At 45.8% G+C, this 18,622-nt stretch overlaps 1 protein-coding gene across 1 annotated transcript; it reads right to left on the bottom strand.

Annotated features, from left to right (window-relative positions):
• Positions 1-1,516: 1,516 nt before the first annotated feature.
• LOC135556745 (intestinal mucin-like protein) lies at positions 1,517-17,026 on the bottom strand. The gene is made up of 18 exons (XM_064990161.1): positions 16,886-17,026; positions 16,531-16,705; positions 16,057-16,304; positions 15,191-15,374; positions 14,491-14,704; positions 12,716-12,891; positions 10,135-10,204; positions 9,860-9,960; positions 9,694-9,725; positions 9,246-9,423; positions 8,870-8,974; positions 7,561-7,601; positions 4,386-4,508; positions 3,914-4,018; positions 3,304-3,432; positions 2,577-2,616; positions 2,237-2,360; positions 1,517-1,929 (listed from the first exon to the last, which is right to left on the bottom strand). The coding sequence occupies exons 1-18, from the start codon at positions 17,024-17,026 to the stop codon at positions 1,719-1,721; spliced, it is 2,397 nt and encodes a 798-aa protein (XP_064846233.1). The 3' UTR covers positions 1,517-1,718.
• Positions 17,027-18,622: the final 1,596 nt, after the last annotated feature.

The raw sequence follows: 18,622 nt of genomic DNA, 5'->3' as shown, positions 1-18,622 counted from the left end.
TTAGGGGTGGTGTGTTTCTTTGGAACAATCAGGTCCATAGTAGCATTATTTCCACACTCACTTGGTGAAGGTGTTGCAGGATCCCTCACAGTACGCCCCAAAAACAAACCAGGAACTAGACAAAAACATCCAGGGGACCATGACTGAACGTTCTAAAATTGTCATTGACACTGTCCTTCAGGTCACCATATTGTGATGTAAATTTTTGTTTGCAGGGTGAATTCTAACCTCATGTAAACATAGTACTACTTTAGTACTGGATGATAAAACACAAAACAATAAATATATATTTCCGTATTATAATGTCAGGGATGACTCTCTAACTGTCATTCACCAAAGCTCTAAAGCCTTGTTTACACTGCAGGCCTTAATGCTCAGATCAGTTTTGTTTTTCAAATCTGTTCTGGAATACTGACTGTCCAAACAGTTACAAGTGACCAAATCACCTTTATGTGTGTATTCAGACAGCAGTCATTTGTTGACATGGCTACAGTCGTTGTCATAGTAATGTGTGAGCAGTGGTGTAGGCTGATTGGTGGTGGCGCTCATACTTCCTATCACTCAGAAGTTAAGTAGCAAGCTAAGGTGACAATAATGCCTGCCATGGACGTTTCCTAGTTGTTTTGAATGTCCAGAATCATAGTGTAAGAACACCTTTAAAGCCTCGAAGGACACGAATATCCAACTTTCAAAACAAGTCAGTTTTTGCTAGCCACAACAGTCAACTAGCTAGCTAGGTAGCTGTTTAGCTAGCCACAACAGTCAACTAGCTAGCTAGGTAGCTGTTTAGCTAGCCACAGCAGTCAACTAGCTAGCTAGGTAGCTGTTTAGCTAGCCACAGCAGTCAACTAGCTAGCTAGGTAGCTGTTTAGCTAGCCACAGCAGTCAACTAGCTAGCTAGGTAGCTGTTTAGCTAGCCACAGCAGTCAACTAGCTAGCCAGGTAGCTGTTTAGCTAGCCACAGCAGTCAACTAGCTAGCTAGCTAGGTAGCTGTTTAGCTAGCCACAGCAGTCAACTAGCTAGCTAGGTAGGTAGCTGTTTAGCTAGCCACAGCAGTCAACTAGCTAGCTAGGTAGCTGTTTAGCTAGCCACAGCAGTCAACTAGCTAGCTAGGTAGCTGTTTAGCTTTCTAGCATATTCACTCATTAACAATTAACAAGCTAGTTAGCTACCAAACGTTCTTGTTAAACTGTCATCAAATAAGCTAGCAAGCAAAATGCTAAATAACAGTCTAAAAACCACCTGAGGTCAAATTGAGCAAGATTTGTACTTTCAGACACAAGACCTACGAAAGTGGTTTGAAATGTGGCTGGAAATATCTGCTTCCATGTGCTTTTTGGCTGTTCAAACTGTTGGAAAATATACATCTTCTAATCTGATATGCAACATGTTTTGGGGGGAGGAATCACTTCAAACTGCCAGTGTGAAGAAAGCTACAGAGGTTTCACAGCTTAATAAACCAAAGCTTTCTAAAACAAGGTGCATGCACTTCTACAAGAAAACAAACAACGGACATAAGTATTTGAAGGTTGCATTTTAATAAGATAAGTAAGCATAAGTTTCTACATTTTAAATATGATTTAATCTACATTTTATAGATAAATCAAAGCGATTAGATAAATAACAGCCATGTGAAGCAGGGTAGCAGGGTGTTCCTTAGTAAGCAGCGAGTGGATTGTTGCTGGACCATTCCCATCTGTATTAGTACAGATCCCATTTACACCAGCGTGTTGCTGCGTGTCCTGCGGGCGGGCACCCTAATGGCTCTGTTGCAGTCGCTGTGTCTGCAGCTACACTCCTCCACGTGTAGGTAGGTGTAGGGCACCACATCTCCATTCAGACACCGTAGGTCCACCGTGCGGTTACTGGACCGGGACTCCTGGCAACAGGCACACGAGTGGTCCAGAGACGCAGCCATGGCAGAGTACCTGGAGGACGGGAGTGAAAGAGAGGTGTTCACAGAGATTCATAGATCATCTACTCCCCAAGAGACAAAGACACCTCAACAAATGACATGTTTCACAAAACACAAATACATTTAGGGGGTGTGTGTGTGTCCCAGACACAGATTAAACCGAGTCCTGGACTAAGAAGCATGTTCAATGGAGATTCATTGAAAATGATTTTCAGTCCATCACTAGGTTTTTTAAACTGGATACTGAAACCCTCCCCGTGGTGTTATGGCTGTGATGAAGCTCCACTGGGTTGTGATAGTAGCATTGTTTCCACACTCACTTGGTGAAGGTGTTGCAGGATCCCTCACAGTACGGCATCTCCACCTCCTCAACAGACTGGCAGCTCTTGTGGTTGATGAAACTCTTCATGGATCCTATCTTACAGGCCTTGTCCTTCTCCACACCTGGTATTGGAGGGAGACACACCGTTATACATGATCCGTCTGGAAAGACCATGAAAAAGAGCTGCACCTGTTTGAGTTCACTGACTACAAGGTGGCTCTCCGTGTCAATCATTATCAATTAGGAATATCAGTGGTTTTATGATGCATGAACCTGGTCATATTCCAATCCTGATATAAAATTGTTAACAGCTTTGATTATTTCACTTTCATACTTACAAATTCTACAGCAGCCGTTGGCAGCGGTCTGAATTGAACCCTGTGGAGAAAAAAAGTTTCAATGTTTTCTTTACATAATACATTTCATATTAGGATGAGAGAAGTAATTTTTCTGTCAAATGAAAACTGGTATATTGTGTGTACTGTGCTGTGGATCTGATGAAAATGATTGTGGATCGAAAAATTATCAATAAGGTTGGTAATCGAGAGCATATGCAGTCAGCAGTTCTTTCTGTTCTTGCTATGTTGAGTACTGTACTCACAGGCTGGCCTTTCTGTTCTTGTTATGTTGAGTACTATACTCACAGGCTGGCCTTTCTGTTCTTGTTGTGTTAAGTACTGTACTCACAGGCTGGCCTATCTGTTCTTGTTGTGTTGTACTTACTCACAGGCTGGCCTTTCTGTTCTTGTTATGTTGAGTACTGTACTACTGGCCATCTGTTCTTGTTGTGTTGTGTCCTGTACTCACAGGCTGGCCTATCTGTTCTTGTTGTGTTGTGTCCTGTACTCACAGGCTGGCCTATCTGTTCTTGTTGTGTTGTGTCCTGTACTCACAGGCTGGCCTATCTGTTCTTGTTATGTTGAGTACTGTACTCACAGGCTGGCCTTTCTGTTCTTGTTATGTTGAGTACTATACTCACAGGCTGGCCTTTCTGTTCTTGTTGTGTTAAGTACTGTACTCACAGGCTGGCCTTGATGTACTTGTTATGTTGAGTACCGTACTCACAGGCTGGCAGTTGGCCTGCTGGAAGGGTGGGCAATGGATGTTGGAGCTCTGGGTCAGATAACTATCACCGTTTTTCACACAGCTGTACTGCTGGCACTTGTCACCAGGAGCAGACCACGTATCTCCATGCTGGACACACACACACACACACACACACACACACACACACACACACACACACACACACACACACACACACACACACACACACACACACACACACACATTTGACATTAAATGTTTGTCATTTAGCAGACGCTCTTATCAAAACGTTTTTACATTCGTGCATTTGTCTTAAGATCGCTAAGTGAGACAGCAACATACAAACACTCGTAGGGGTGGGGCGGATTGGGACTTATTTAACACGCTCTTAAAGAGGTAGGGTGTCAGTGGTTTTCGGGAGATGGGCAGGCACTCCTGCTGTCCTCATATTATGGGGAAGCTTGTTCACACACACACACACACACACACACACACACACACACACACACACACACACACACACACACACACACACACAGCCGCACAATCAATATAGACATTTATCAGAGACTTACTTACTACTTCTTAGTTAATCTGTGACAGTTAAACGGACAGAAACGGTACCTACCTTCAACAACTGCTTGGTCCCATTGATCTGGAGGACACAGTGGGTCTGAACACATTTCCCACAGCAGTCATCTGAGGAGTAGCCCGGCTCCTGGTACTCATATCCCTGCAGGAGAAGAGGAACACATGAGTGACCTGCTGCAACACCTAAAACAGAATGATGAGGACGATAACACACGTTATTAAAGTGTGAATACAACCGATTGCCTTCCCAGTAAACTCTACAGAATAGAAGAACTCAAGAAAAGATGTCTCACCACCAATTGAGAATTATTTTAAAAGCAGGGACGAGGCTTAATCTGTGGGCAGTTCTGAATCAGACAAGGCTTACTTACTGAATCTGGGTCTTGGAAACCAGCTGACTCCAGTATAAAAACTCGTTGACTGAATACATTTAAGCTACTCAATGGTATTTCAACTTTTGGTAAATAATTGAAATGTGAGCAGACACGGGCAGCTGTACCAGTTGTTACCTTTTCACAATCTTCGTCACATTGCATGAATCCACAGTCAATTTGGTAATGGCCAGACTTGGGGTCCACTTTGTTGGTGCAGGTGCACTCCTGGCACTCTGATCCTGGTACTTTAGAATTGGGCTGGAAGAACAAGTAACTCGTTACATTACACATTACTTCAGGGGAACCAGGATACCCACTGTCTCTAACACAGGGGAACCAGGATACCCACTGTCTCTAACACAGGGGAACCAGGATACCCACAGTCTCTAACACAGGGGAACCAGGATACCCACTGTCTCTAACACAGGGGAACCAGGATACCCACTGACTCTAACACAGGGGAACCAGGATACCCACTGTCTCTAACACAGGGGAACCAGGATACCCACTGTCTCTAACACAGAGGAAACCAGGATACCCACTCTCTCTGACACAGGGGAACCAGGATACCCACTGTCTCTGACACAGGGGAACCAGGATACCCACTGTCTCTAACACAGGGGAACCAGGATACCCACTGACTCTAACACAGGGGAACCAGGATACCCACTGTCTCTAACACAGGGGAACCAGGATACCCACTGTCTCTAACACAGGGAAGGGGAACCAGGATATCCACTGTCTCTGACAGAGTGGAACCAGGATACCCACTGTCTCTAACACAGGGGAACCAGGATACCCACTGTCTCTGACACAGGGGAACCAGGATACCCACTGTCTCTAACACAGGGGAACCAGGATACCCACTGTCTCTAACACAGGGGAAGGGGAACCAGGATATCCACTGTCTCTGACAGAGTGGAACCAGGATAACCACTGTCTCTAACACAGGGGAACCAGGATACCCACTGTCTCTGACAGAGTGGAACCAGGATACCCACTGTCTCTAACACAGGGGAACCAGGATACCCACTGTCTCTACCACAGGGGAACCAGGATACCCACTGTCTCTAACACAGGGGAACCAGGATACCCACTGTCTCTAACACAAGGGAACCAGGATACCCACTGTCTCTAACACAGGGGAAGGGGAACCAGGATATCCACTGTCTCTGACAAAGTGGAACCAGGATACCCACGGTCTCTGACAGAGTGGAACCAGGATACCCACTGTCTCTGACAGAGTGGAACCAGGATACCCACTGTCTCTACCACAGGGGAACCAGGATACCCACTGTCTCTAACACAGGGGAAGCAGGATACCCACTGTCTCTAAAACAGGGGTGCCAGGATACCCACTGTCTCAAACAGAGTGGAACCAGGATACCAACGGTCTCTGAAACAGGGGAACCAGGGTACTCACTGTCTCTAACACAGGGGAACCAGGATACCCACTCTCTCTGACACAGGGGAACCAGGATACCCAATGTATTTAACACAGGGGAACCAGGATACCCACTGTCTCTAACACAGGGTAAGGGGAACCAGGATACCCACTGTCTCTGACAGAGTGGAACCAGGATACCCACTGTCTCTAACACAGGGGAACCAGGATACCCACTGTCTCTGACAGAGTGGATCCAGGATACCCACTGTCTCTAACACAGGGGAACCAGGATACCCACGGTCTCTAACACAGGGGAACCAGGATACCCACTGTCTCAAACAGAGTGGAACCAGGATACCCACGGTCTCTGACACAGGGGAACCAGGGTACTCACTCTCTCTGACACAGGGGAACCAGGATACCCACTGTCTCTACCACAGGGGAACCAGGATACCCACTGTCTCTAACACAGGGGAACCAGGATACCCACTGTCTCTGACAGAGTGGAACCAGGATACCCACTGTCTCTAACACAGGGGAACCAGGATACCCACTGTCTCCAGGGGAACCAGGATACCCTGTCTCTAACACAGGGGAACCAGGATACCCACTGACTCTGACACAGGGGAACCAGGAGACCCACTGTCTCTAACACAGGGGAACCAGGAGACCCACTGTCTCTGACACAGGGGAACCAGGATACCCACTGTCTCTAACACAGGGTAAGGGGAACCAGGATACCCACTGTCTCTGACAGAGTGGAACCAGGATACCCACGGTCTCTGACAGAGTGGAACCAGGATACCCACTGTCTCTAACACAGGGGAACAAGGATACCCACTGTCTCTAACACAGGGGAACCAGGATACCCACTGTCTCTAACACAGGGGAACCAGGATACCCACTGTCTCTAAAACAGGGGTGCCAGGATACCCACTGTCTCTAACACAGGGGAGCCAGGATACCCACTGTCTCTAACACAGGGGAGCCAGGATACCCACTGTCTCTAACACAGGGGAACCAGGATACCCACTGTCTCAAACAGAGTGGAACCAGGATACCCACGGTCTCTGACACAGGGGAACCAGGGTACTCACTGTCTCTAACACAGGGGAACCAGGATACCCACTCTCTCTGACACAGGGGAACCAGGATACCCAATGTATTTAACACAGGGGAACCAGGATACCCACTGTCTCTAACACAGGGTAAGGGGAACCAGGATACCCACTGTCTCTGACAGAGTGGAACCAGGATACCCACGGTCTCTGACAGAGTGGAACCAGGATACCCACTGTCTCTAACACAGGGGAACCAGGATACCCACTGTCTCTGACAGAGTGGATCCAGGATACCCACTGTCTCTAACACAGGGGAACCAGGATACCCACGGTCTCTAACACAGGGGAACCAGGATACCCACTGTCTCAAACAGAGTGGAACCAGGATACCCACGGTCTCTGACACAGGGGAACCAGGGTACTCACTCTCTCTGACACAGGGGAACCAGGATACCCACTCTCTCTGACACAGGGGAACCAGGATACCCACTGTCTCTGACACAGGGGAACCAGGATACCCACTCTCTCTGACAGAGGGGAGGATACCCACTGTCTCTAACACAGGGGATCTAGGATACCCACTGTCTCTGACACAGGGGAACCAGGGTACTCACGGTCTCTGACAAAGTGGAACCAGGATACCCACTGTCTCTGACAGAGTGGAACAAGGATACCCACTGTCTCTAACACAGGGGAACCAGGATACCCACGGTCTCTGACACAGGGGAACCAGGATACCCACCCTTATAGCGTGCGAGATTTACTGTACACATTCTGCAATATATTAAAACAAGTAAAAACCAACAGTGTTTATTTATGTAATGAACATTTCAGATGAGAGAGCAGAATAGTTTGTCATTACCAGGTATTCAACGCCTTTGTGAAGACAAACTCTTTTAGGCTCTGAAAGAGACAAGAGCCACAAACAACCAATTGAGAGAGAGACACAGACAACCAATCCATGGGACTGTCTAAAAGACCTGGTATTATCTCAGAAATACAAACACAGGAATACTAGACAGTATAGATATAGTTAAAGAGACCATACAACATGTAGATAGTCTAGATAGTATAGATCTAGGTAAAGAGACCAACCACATGTAGATAGTGTAGATAATCTAGATAGTCTAGATCTAGTTAAAGAGACCATACAACATGTAGATAGTCTAGATAGTATAGATCTAGGTAAAGAGACCATACAACATGTAGATAGTGTGGATAGTCTAGATATATAGATCTAGATAAAGAGACCATACCACATGTAGATAGTGTGGATAGTCTAGATAGTATAGATAGTATAGATCTAGTTAAAGAGTCCATACCACATGTAGATAGTCTAGATAGTATAGATCTAGATAAAGAGACCATACCACATGTAGATAGTGTGGATAGTCTAGATAGTATAGATCTAGATAAAGAGACCATACCACATGTAGATAGTGTGGATAGTCTAGATAGTATAGATCTAGGTAAAGAGACCATACCACATGTAGATAGTGTGGATAGTCTAGATAGTATAGATCTAGGTAAAGAGACCATACAACATGTAGATAGTCTAGATAGTATAGATATAGTTAAAGAGACCATACCACATGTAGATAGTCTAGACAGTATAGATATAGTTAAAGAGACCACACCACATGTAGATAGTCTAGATAGTATAGATCTAGGTAAAGAGACCATACCACATGTAGATAGTCTAGATAGTATAGATCTAGGTAAAGAGACCATACCACATGTAAATAGTGTAGATAGTCTAGATAGTATAGATCTAGGTAAAGAGACCATTCACATGTAGATAGTCTAGACAGTATAGAAGGTAAAGAGACCATACCACATGTAGATAGTGTAGATAATCTAGATAGTATAGATCTAGGTAAAGAGACCATACCACATGTAGATAGTGTAGATAATCTAGATAGTATAGATCTAGGTAAAGAGACCATACCACATGTAGAGTGTAGATAGTCTAGATAGTATAGATCTAGGTAAAGAGACCATACCACATGTAGATAGTGTAGATAATCTAGATAGTATAGATCTAGGTAAAGAGACCATACCACATGTAGATAGTGTAGATCTAGATAGTATAGATCTAGGTAAAGAGACCATACCACATGTAGATAGTGTAGATAGTCTAGATAGTATAGATCTAGGTAAAGAGACCATACCACATGTGTGCTCTGGACAGCATTTCCCCTCAGGGACTGAAACCACTGGTATGAACCCAATAGGACAGTTCATGTCGGTAGTTGGGCAAGTGCTGCTGTCACAACCTAGGAGGGGAAACAATAGCAGAGTATGGACATGATAATATGAGCTGATTCATGTCTTCACTATGTGTGTGTTTTCAACACGACTGAGCTGAGCCCAGCTGTACGGCACTGGCCTGGTTACACATCAACCCTAGATCCTGGACCCGTGCTGTAAAGGACCATGTGAAAAGAACATATCCAAGCCAGCACAGTACGGTTCAGGTCGGCACAATACTGTTGAAATAGATCTGAGTATAATATGGAAGGTGAAAAAGCGTTGTGAGATCCTTACGGCAGGCGAGGTTGGAGCAGCATGGATCGGATGGATCGGTTTGGTTGACATATACAAAGCCTGGTCCAGTGCATATCTCTACTGGTGGTTTGGAGCAGACCTTGGGTTTACAGGTCACAGTCTTGGTGGACTCCAAACAAACGCAATCCTGGCACTTGTACTCAAACCTCTCGTTGAACTGTGATGAGATACAACAAGAAGGGAGTGTGGTTCTATCAATGGGTTTGGTTAAATGTAGTGCACTAAATAGGACATAGGGGGCTAAATATAGGGCATAAGGGGGCCATTTGGCATTCAGACAATGTGGATAATACTGTGTGGACGCTGTAAGTAGGTCCTCATATAAACCTCTGGCATCATCCATGACAGAGCCAGTGGACTAGATAACAGTCCATATTAATTAGTCAAATAAAATAAGGATGAATCAAAACCAAAAGGCCTAACTTACCTCTCGCGGAACTCCTTCGGGGTCAATGCATCCTTCAGAAACACAAACACCACCATTTAGTAGAACATTCATAGACCTGAAACATCCTTGGAAAGGTTAAGTCCTAACCATCTTCTCTGTGTCGTCAACATGAAATGGACCAATGGCAGTAACTGGGAGCACTCACCACACTTATCAACACAGATCCCTGAGTCCTTGTTGAAGAGTTTCATCCCATCAGGACAGAAGCAGCCTTCTGTGGTGAAGTTCATCCTAGACTCGTCTGGACTGTAGAACACAACATTACAGTGACAACTCCTATTTCCTCTGTACAGCAACTCTATATTTAACTGTAGGTAGGTATTTTCTCTTTGTCTTATTTGACAGTTGTCTACCTCAGTTAACATAAAACATGAAAGCACGGATGTTTTTGCGCTAGCCAATCTCTAATTAGAAACCTACTTGTCATCACAGGTTGGCTGTTCTGCAGGACCGCAGGGCTTGTAGACTTTGTCAGCTGGACAGTCGCTGGCTGTTGAAGAAAGATACAACTCAGTCTATAGTGACACCCAAACCCCCTGTCTCAGTCTCCAGTATATATGAGGTAACAACATCTCCTCCCCGCTGATCCTCAACACTGGGGCCCCACAGGGTGCGTTCTGAGCCCTCTCCTGTACTCCCTGTTCACCCACGACTGCGTGGCCACGCACGCCTCCAACTCAATCATCAAGTTTGCGGACGACACAACAGTGGTAGGCTTGCTTACCAACAACGACGAGACGGCCTACAGGGAGGAGGTGAGGGCCCTCGGAGTGTGGTGTCAGGAAAATAACCAGACACTCAACGTCAACAAAACTAAGGAGATGATTGTGGACTTGAGGGAACACCCCCCTATCCACATCGATGGAACAGTAGTGGAGAGAGTAGCAAGTTTTAAGTTCCTCGGCATACACATAAGACAAACTGAATTGGTCCACTCACACAGACAGCATCGTGAAGAAGGCGCAGCAGCGCCTCTTCAACCTCAGGAGGCTGAAGAAATTCGGCTTGTCACCAAAAGCACTCACAAACTTCTACAGAGGCACAATGGAGAGCATCCTGGCGGGCTGTATCACCGCCTGGTACGGCAACTGCTCCGCCCTCAACCGTAAGGCTCTCCAGAGGGTAGTGAGGTCTGCACAATGCATCATCGGGGGCAAACTACCTGCCCTCCAGGACACCTACACCACCCGATGTTACAGGAAGGCCATAAAGATCATCAAGGACATCTACCACCCGAGCCACTGCCTGTTCACCCCGCTATCATCCAGAAGGTGAGGTCAGTACAGGTGCATCAAAGCTGGGACCGAGAGACTGAAAAACAGCTTCTATCTCAAGGCCATCAGACTGTTAAACAGCCACCACTAACATTGAGTGGCTGCTTACACACTGACACTGACTCAACTCCAGCCACTTTAATAATGGGAATTGATGGGAAATGTTGTAAATATATCACTAGCCACTTTAAACAATGCTACCTTATATAATGTTACTTACCCTACATTATTCATCTCATATGCATACCTATATACTGTACTCTATATCATCGACTGCATCCTTATGTAATACATGTATCACTAGCCACTTTAACTATGCCACTTTGTTTACATACTCATCTCACATGTATATACTGTACTCGATACCATCTACTGTATCTTGCCTATGCTGCTCTGTACCATCACTCACTCATATATCCTTATGTACATATTCTTTATCCCCTTACACTGTGTATAAGACAGTAGATTAGGAATTGTTAGTTAGATTACTTGTTGGTTATTACTGCATTGTCGGAACTAGAAGCACAAGCATTTCGCTACACTCGCATTAACATCTGCTAACCATGTGTATGTGACAAATAAAATTTGATTTGATTTGATATACTGCAATAGTCTATGTGCCGGGGACTCAGTTCAGACTGTCCTATCTGGCATAATTCTCCTGTCATCTCTGGTGTCCTGTGTGATTCTTAAGTATGCTACCCCTAATTCTTCTCTCTCTCTCTCTTTCTCCCTTCACAGATGAACTGAGTCCAAGGACCATGCCTCAGGACTACATGGCCTGACGACTCCTGGCTGTGCCTGTCCCCAGTCAACCTGGACATAATGCTGATCCAATTTCTGCTGTTGTGACTGCAGCTATGGAACAGCTGTCCTGTTCAATGGATGTGCTTGTCCCGGACCTGCTGTTGTGACTCCCTCTCTCTCTCTCTCCCTCTCTCTCTCTCCCTCTCTCTCTCTCTCTCTCTCTCTCTGGAACCTCTGTCCTGACCTCTCGGATCTCTCTCTTCTCTCTCTCTCTCTCTCTGTCTCTCTCTCTCTCTCCCTCTCTCTCTCTCTCTCTACCGAACCTGCTGCTGAACGATCTGGCTTTAATTGCCATGTACTGTTATAATCTCCACCCAGCACAGCCAGAAGAGGACTGGCCACCCCTCAGATTCTGGTTTCTTCCCAGGTTCTTCCTAGTTTGTCCAAGCCACCGTGCTTCTACATCTGTATTGCTTGCTGTTTGGGGTTTTAGGCTGGGTTTCTGTACAAGCACTTTGTGACATCTGCTGATGTAAAAAGTGTTATCACAATGGAAAAATGTTCTGACAACAGTAATTATTTACAATCAGTTGATTGTAGGACTGAAGCCCGATACTATATTACACATTACAAAGGGGAACCAGACAAGGATGTCCACTATCTCCATCATTTATCACTTCAAATACAAAAATGCACTAATCTAATATTTATAAATAGAAACCCCCCTCCTCTATTGTGTTAGTATAGTATTGTTCCTGGTCTGATCTACAACACACACTAATTTGTGTTAGTATAGTATTGTTCCTGGTCTCATCTACACAGTTCCTTGTTCCTGGTCTCATCTACACAGTTCCTTGTTCCTGGTCTTCTACACAGTACTTCATATCTCTTCAATGGTGGACATATTTATCTATCCTTATGAGGTGAGTCTTATTTAACATGGTGAGTCTGGATGTTTTCAACGAGTACAGTAAGCCTACCACAGAACTCGGTGTGGTTTCTCCAGTAGATGCATACTCCAAACTGGGCACAGGCAGCAGCGTATGTCTGCAGACTGGTGCACTCCACCGCTGGGTTGGACACGTGGCAGCTGTCATAGACACAGCCCTTGTAGAAGTTGTCAGGTGAGACAAATGGATGACAGGCTGCAAAAATGCTGTGGATTGAAAACCAGAGATGAAAGAATATGAGAAACAGACCTTCCAAATACACTTTAAGATTCATTTTGGTTTCTGTCAGACACAAAACACACATTTGTGTCTAGGTTAGGGGTATAGAGCTACAATGTTGCATGTGAGAATTTAGTCTGTGATAAGTTAGATTGTTGATAGTTACAGCAGGTTTTATAACTTTACTCAAACTCCTGACAGACTGTTTAATGGAGTAGCTGGCCACACCTGACAGACTGTTCAACGGAGTAGCTGGCCACGCCTGGCAGACTGTTTAATGGAGTAGCTGGCCACTCCTGGCAGACTGTTCAACGGAGTAGCTGGCCACACCTGACAGACTGTTCAACGGAGTAGCTGGCCACACCTGGCAGACTGTTTAATGGAGTAGCTGGCCACTCCTGGCAGACTGTTCAACGGAGTAGCTGGCCACACCTGACAGACTGTTCAACGGAGTAGCTGGCCACGCCTGGCAGACTGTTTAATGGAGTAGCTGGCCACTCCTGACAGACTGTTTAATGGAGTAGCTGGCCACTCCTGGCAGACTGTTTAATGGAGTAGCTGGCCACTCCTGACAGACTGTTTAATGGAGTAGCTGGCCACACCTGACAGACTGTTCAACGGAGTAGCTGGCCACTCCTGGCAGACTGTTCAATGGAGTAGCTGGCCACGCCTGGCAGACTGTTTAATGGAGTAGCTGGCCACACCTGACAGACTGTTCAACGGAGTAGCTGGCCACGCCTGGCAGACTGTTTAATGGAGTAGCTGGCCACTCCTGACAGACTGTTTAATGGAGTAGCTGGCCACTCCTGGCAGACTGTTTAATGGAGTAGCTGGCCACTCCTGACAGACTGTTTAATGGAGTAGCTGGCCACACCTGACAGACTGTTCAACGGAGTAGCTGGCCACTCCTGACAGACTGTTCAACGGAGTAGCTGGCCACTCCTGACAGACTGTTCAACGGAGTAGCTGGCCACGCCTGGCAGACTGTTCAACGGAGTAGCTGGCCACTCCTGGCAGACTGTTCAATGGAGTAGCTGGCCACGCCTGACAGACTGTTTAATGGAGTAGCTGGCCACGCCTGGCAGACTGTTCAACGGAGTAGCTGGCCACTCCTGGCAGACTGTTCAATGGAGTAGCTGGCCACTCCTGACAGACTGTTCAACGGAGTAGCTGGCCACGCCTGGCAGACTGTTCAACGGAGTAGCTGGCCACTCCTGGCAGACTGTTCAATGGAGTAGCTGGCCACTCAGCACAGACTGTTCAACGGAGTAGCTGGCCACTCCTGGCAGACTGTTCAACGGAGTAGCTGGCCTGTCCTTTAGGAGATCACAGACTTTATGGAGGTTTAGCTGGCCACTCATCACAGACTGTTACAACGGAGTAGCTGCCACTCCTGGCAGACTGTTCAACGGAGTAGCTGGCCACGCCTGGCAGACTGTTCAATCGAGTAGCTGGCAATTTTCCCACACAGCATTTGTGTCATTTAAATCACCCTAAGCATGACATTTTATTAGAGAACTTGTACAGTGCCTTTACGAAGGTGGACCTGTCCTTCAGGAGATCACAGTGACTTTAGGGAGGTTTACCTGTCCTTCAGGAGATCACAGACAGAGGAGTCTGGCTTGCATGGCTTCTGTGTGGGTTCAGGGAGAGGAGAGTTGGTGGGGATTCCAGGTGGCACATGGCAGTCAGGCTGGTAGAGGTCCTTGGCTGGCCAGTAGTCTGCCATCACAGCACAGTTCTCCACCAGCTGACCTCCAGGCAACATGCAGTCATCAGCCTGGTTGTTGCTACATGTTCCTGGAAGAGATGCATACAGTTCAGGTTCAAGTCGTTTATTTTTCCATTTGCAGCTATTAAAAGTAATACATACATTGGACATCTTTGTTGGAGCTCTCTCACATTTAGTACAGCACATACAGTAAAAATATCAGACACAGACATCAGACAGGAAAGCCCAAACCATTGTTTGCTAGCCTGGTCCCTGATCAGTTTGTGCTGTCTTGCCAAATCCTATGGTTCGATATCTGACAACAAACATAGGGTTTTGGTAAAAAAGAACCCAAACAGATCTGGGACCAGGCTAGTTGTTCACCTCCAACCTTGGATAAATGATTTCCATCAATTCAAAGACTTCTCCATTAGGCCTTCTCACACCATGCTCAGAATACCAAATGACCGCTCTCTGTTTAAGTTCAGTGATTCACAATCATTTCTCAGCTCTTATTTTTAAATGCCCAAGATACATAGTTTAAGGACAACAAATGAATGAAACTAAGTCCTTACCACAATGACCCTGTGTATTGTTGCCAAAGTGTTGCCAAGGAAGGTTGACGCTGAAGCCAGTGACTCCAAAGGTAACTACCACCTGGAGGTGTGCTATCTCCAAGACCATGTTGATACCAGAGTTCATCACCTTCACACCGTGCCGCGTGAAGGGTAGTCTCAGGGAGACTCCATCAATAAGAGCCTGAAAGACAGATGGCAGGGAGAGAGGGATGAAAGACAGATGGCAGGGAGAGAGGGATGAAAGACAGATGGCAGGGAGAGAGGGATGAAAGACAGATGGCAGGGAGAGAGGGATGAAAGACAGATGGCAGGGAGAGAGGGATGAAAGACAGATTGCAGGGAGAGAGGGATGAAAGACAGATGGCAGGGAGAGAGGGATGAAAGACAGATGGCAGGGAGAGAGGGATGAAAGACAGATGGCAGGGAGAGAGGGATGAAAGACAGATGGCAGGGAGAGAGGGATGAAAGACAGATGGCAGGGAGAGAGGGATGAAAGACAGATGGACGAAATAGGGGGATAGAAAAGGATAGGAAAAAGGGATGGAAGAGAGAGAGAGAGAGATCAATCTTCATGATCTCTTAAAGAAAGGCAAGGTGACCGCAATACTTACTAATATCATGACATTACAGGTTGAATTAAGTTGATGGAGAACATCAAATTCATATGTTGTATCAATGAAAGCTACGGATGTTGAGAACTAATGCACAATTCAGTTCAGAGAATGAAATAGTGGAAGAGAATTGTCTTTCATTTTCACATAAATCATTTTTCAGTCCTTTAGGCCCCAAATCCAGCCATTCAACATATATATGGCCTGAATTGCTTATATTGATTTCTGAGCCAGTTTATCCACTTAAGTTACCTCCAACTGAGCAGCTCCAATGAGGTTGTGATTCTTCAGTGTTATAACTGTTGAGTGGTAGGACACGATGATGGATCGAGGACAAGACACGTCCTCGGTGGGATCACAGTTGACGTTGTCGATGTAGATCTTGAAGTGGTGACGCGGCAACATCTCCTCCATCAGCACATAGGTACAGTTCCCTTGGAAACTGTAGAAGAGCCCGTCGAAGGTGATGTAATGGGGGTCTCCCCAACCCTCACAGACGCCTGTCATGAAAATAAACACCGTTATGAAGCAGACAGACATTACAATCCTCTGTCAAATGATTTTTTTTTTTAAATGTATGAAGTAATATTTATATTGAGTATTTATATTGAGTATTATTCCAAATGTTAGGGATAAGGACGTGTATGTTAATAGTTACAGAAACTGGACATGGCCATCTACCTTCCTGACCAGGTCAGAGGAGAAGAAGAAGCTTTCACAACTCACAGTCACACACGAATCGTTGGCAGCAGTAGAACTCATCCCATTGTAGCACTGGTTTCTTGCCATTGGTACATGTGATTGGCTCAGGCACTGGGCATTCATACGGAATTATCTCAATGGTGTTGTTTTCAATGCATCTGGCCAATGTGCAGTTGCAGAGCCAGAAAGTTTCATTTTGCTGATATTTTAGAGAGAAAAGAAAATTGCACGTCATCAGAGAGCTTTCACAATTCACACAGGAATCATTTAATAAGTCTCTGAAAGGACTTTTCGACCTCGTTGACATCAAATGTTGGCTATGTGTTATCGACGTTAAGGAGCCCAGTTGATTATGTGATGGTTATATTGAGGTACTTACCACTTTGTCCCACTCAGGACAAGTGATTGGTGGAGGGGTTGGTGACCCAGTTGTGGTTGGTATTGAACTGACTTGATGTTCTGGTGTTATTGGAGGACCAGTGACAACCGATTCATGGGTTGTTGTTGATGTGGTTGTCATTGGAGTTGTGGCTTCTGTTGTAGTTGGTGGTTTGGGTGTTGTTGTAGGAGCTTTAGTGGTTGTGGTGTCTATGACAGGGGTGGTTGTGGTTGGTTTTTCAGTTGTCCTGGGGGTTGTGGTTGGTTTTTCAGTTGTCCTGGGGGTTGTGGTTGGTTTTTCAGTTGTCCTGGGGGTTGTGGTTGATTCTTCTGTTGTCGTTGGGGTTGTGGTTGGTTCTTCTGTTGTCGTTGGGGTTGTGGTTGGTTTTTTAGTTGTCCTGGGGGTTGTGGTTGATTCTTCTGTTGTCGTTGGGGTTGTGGTTAGAGTTATGGCTTCCGTTGTAGTTGGTGGTTTAGGTGTGGTTGTTGTTGGTGGTAATGGTGTGGTAGTTGTTGGTGGTAGTGTTGTTGTTGGTGGTGGTGTGGTTGTTGGTGGTGTTGTTGTTGTTGGTGGTGGTGGTGTGGTTGATGTTGTAGTTGGTGGTGTTGTTGTTGGTGTGGTTGTTGTTGTTGGTGGTACGGGTGTTGTTGTTGTTGGTGGTTGTGGTATTGGTGTGGTTGTTGTTGGTGGTGGTGTTGGTATTGGTGTTGTTGTTGTTGGTGGTGTTGTTGTTGCTGTGGTAGTTGTTGGTGGTAATGGTGTTGTTGTTGTTGGTGTATGTGGTATTGGTGTTGTTGTTGTTGGTGGAACTGGTGTTGTTGTTGTTGGTGGTGGTGTGGTTGTTGTTGTTGGTGGTACTGGTGTTGTTGTTGGTGTGGTTGTTGTTGTTGGTGGTACTGGTGTTGTTGTTGTCGGTGGTTGTGGTATTGGTGTGGTTGTTGTTGGTGGTGTTGGTGTTGTTGGTGTTGGCATTGGTGTGGTTGTTGTTGGTGTTGTTGATGGTGTTGGTGTTGGTATTGGTGTGGTTGTTGTTGGTGGTATTGGTGTGGTTGCTGTTGGTGGTATTGGTGTTGTTGTTGGTGTTGTTGTTGTTGGTGTTGTTGTTGATGGTATTGGTGTTGTTGTTGTTGTTGTTGGTGGTGTTGGTGTTGTTGTTGTCGTTGTTGTTGTTGTTGTTGTTGGTATTGGTGTGGTTGTTTCGGGTGGTATTGGTGTGGTTGTTGTTGGTGGTATTGGTGTGGTTGTTGTTGGTGTTGTTGTTGGTGGTATTGGTGTTGTTGTTGTTGTTGGTATTGGTGTTGTTGATGGTGTTGGTGGTATTGGTGTTGTTGTTGGTGTGTTTGTTGGTGTTGGTGGTACTGGTGTTGTTGTTGTTGGTGGATGTAGTATTGGTGTTGTTGTTGGTGGTACTGGTGTTGTTGTTGTTGTTGTTGGTGGATGTAGTATTGGTGTTGTTGTTGGTGGTATTGGTGTGGTTGTTGTTGGTGGTGGTGTTGGTATTGGTGTTGTTGTTGTTGGTGGTGTTGTTGGTGTTGGCATTGGTGTGGTTGTTGTTGTTGTTGGTGGTGGTGTTGGTGTTGTTGATGGTGTTGGTGGTGTTGTTGTTGGTGGTATTGGTGTGGTTGTTGTTGCTGTTGTTGTTGTTGGTGTTGTTGTTGATGGTATTGGTGTTGTTGTTGTTGTTGGTGGTGGTGTTGGTGTTGTTGTTGGTAGTATTGCTGTTGTTGTTGGTATTGG

This window comes from Oncorhynchus masou, chromosome 15 (genome assembly GCF_036934945.1).
Source record: "Oncorhynchus masou masou isolate Uvic2021 chromosome 15, UVic_Omas_1.1, whole genome shotgun sequence".
NCBI classification, from domain to species: Eukaryota; Metazoa; Chordata; class Actinopteri; order Salmoniformes; family Salmonidae; genus Oncorhynchus; species Oncorhynchus masou.
The sequence above is the reverse complement of the archived record's forward strand: the minus strand, read 5'-3'. Positions and strand labels throughout refer to the sequence as shown.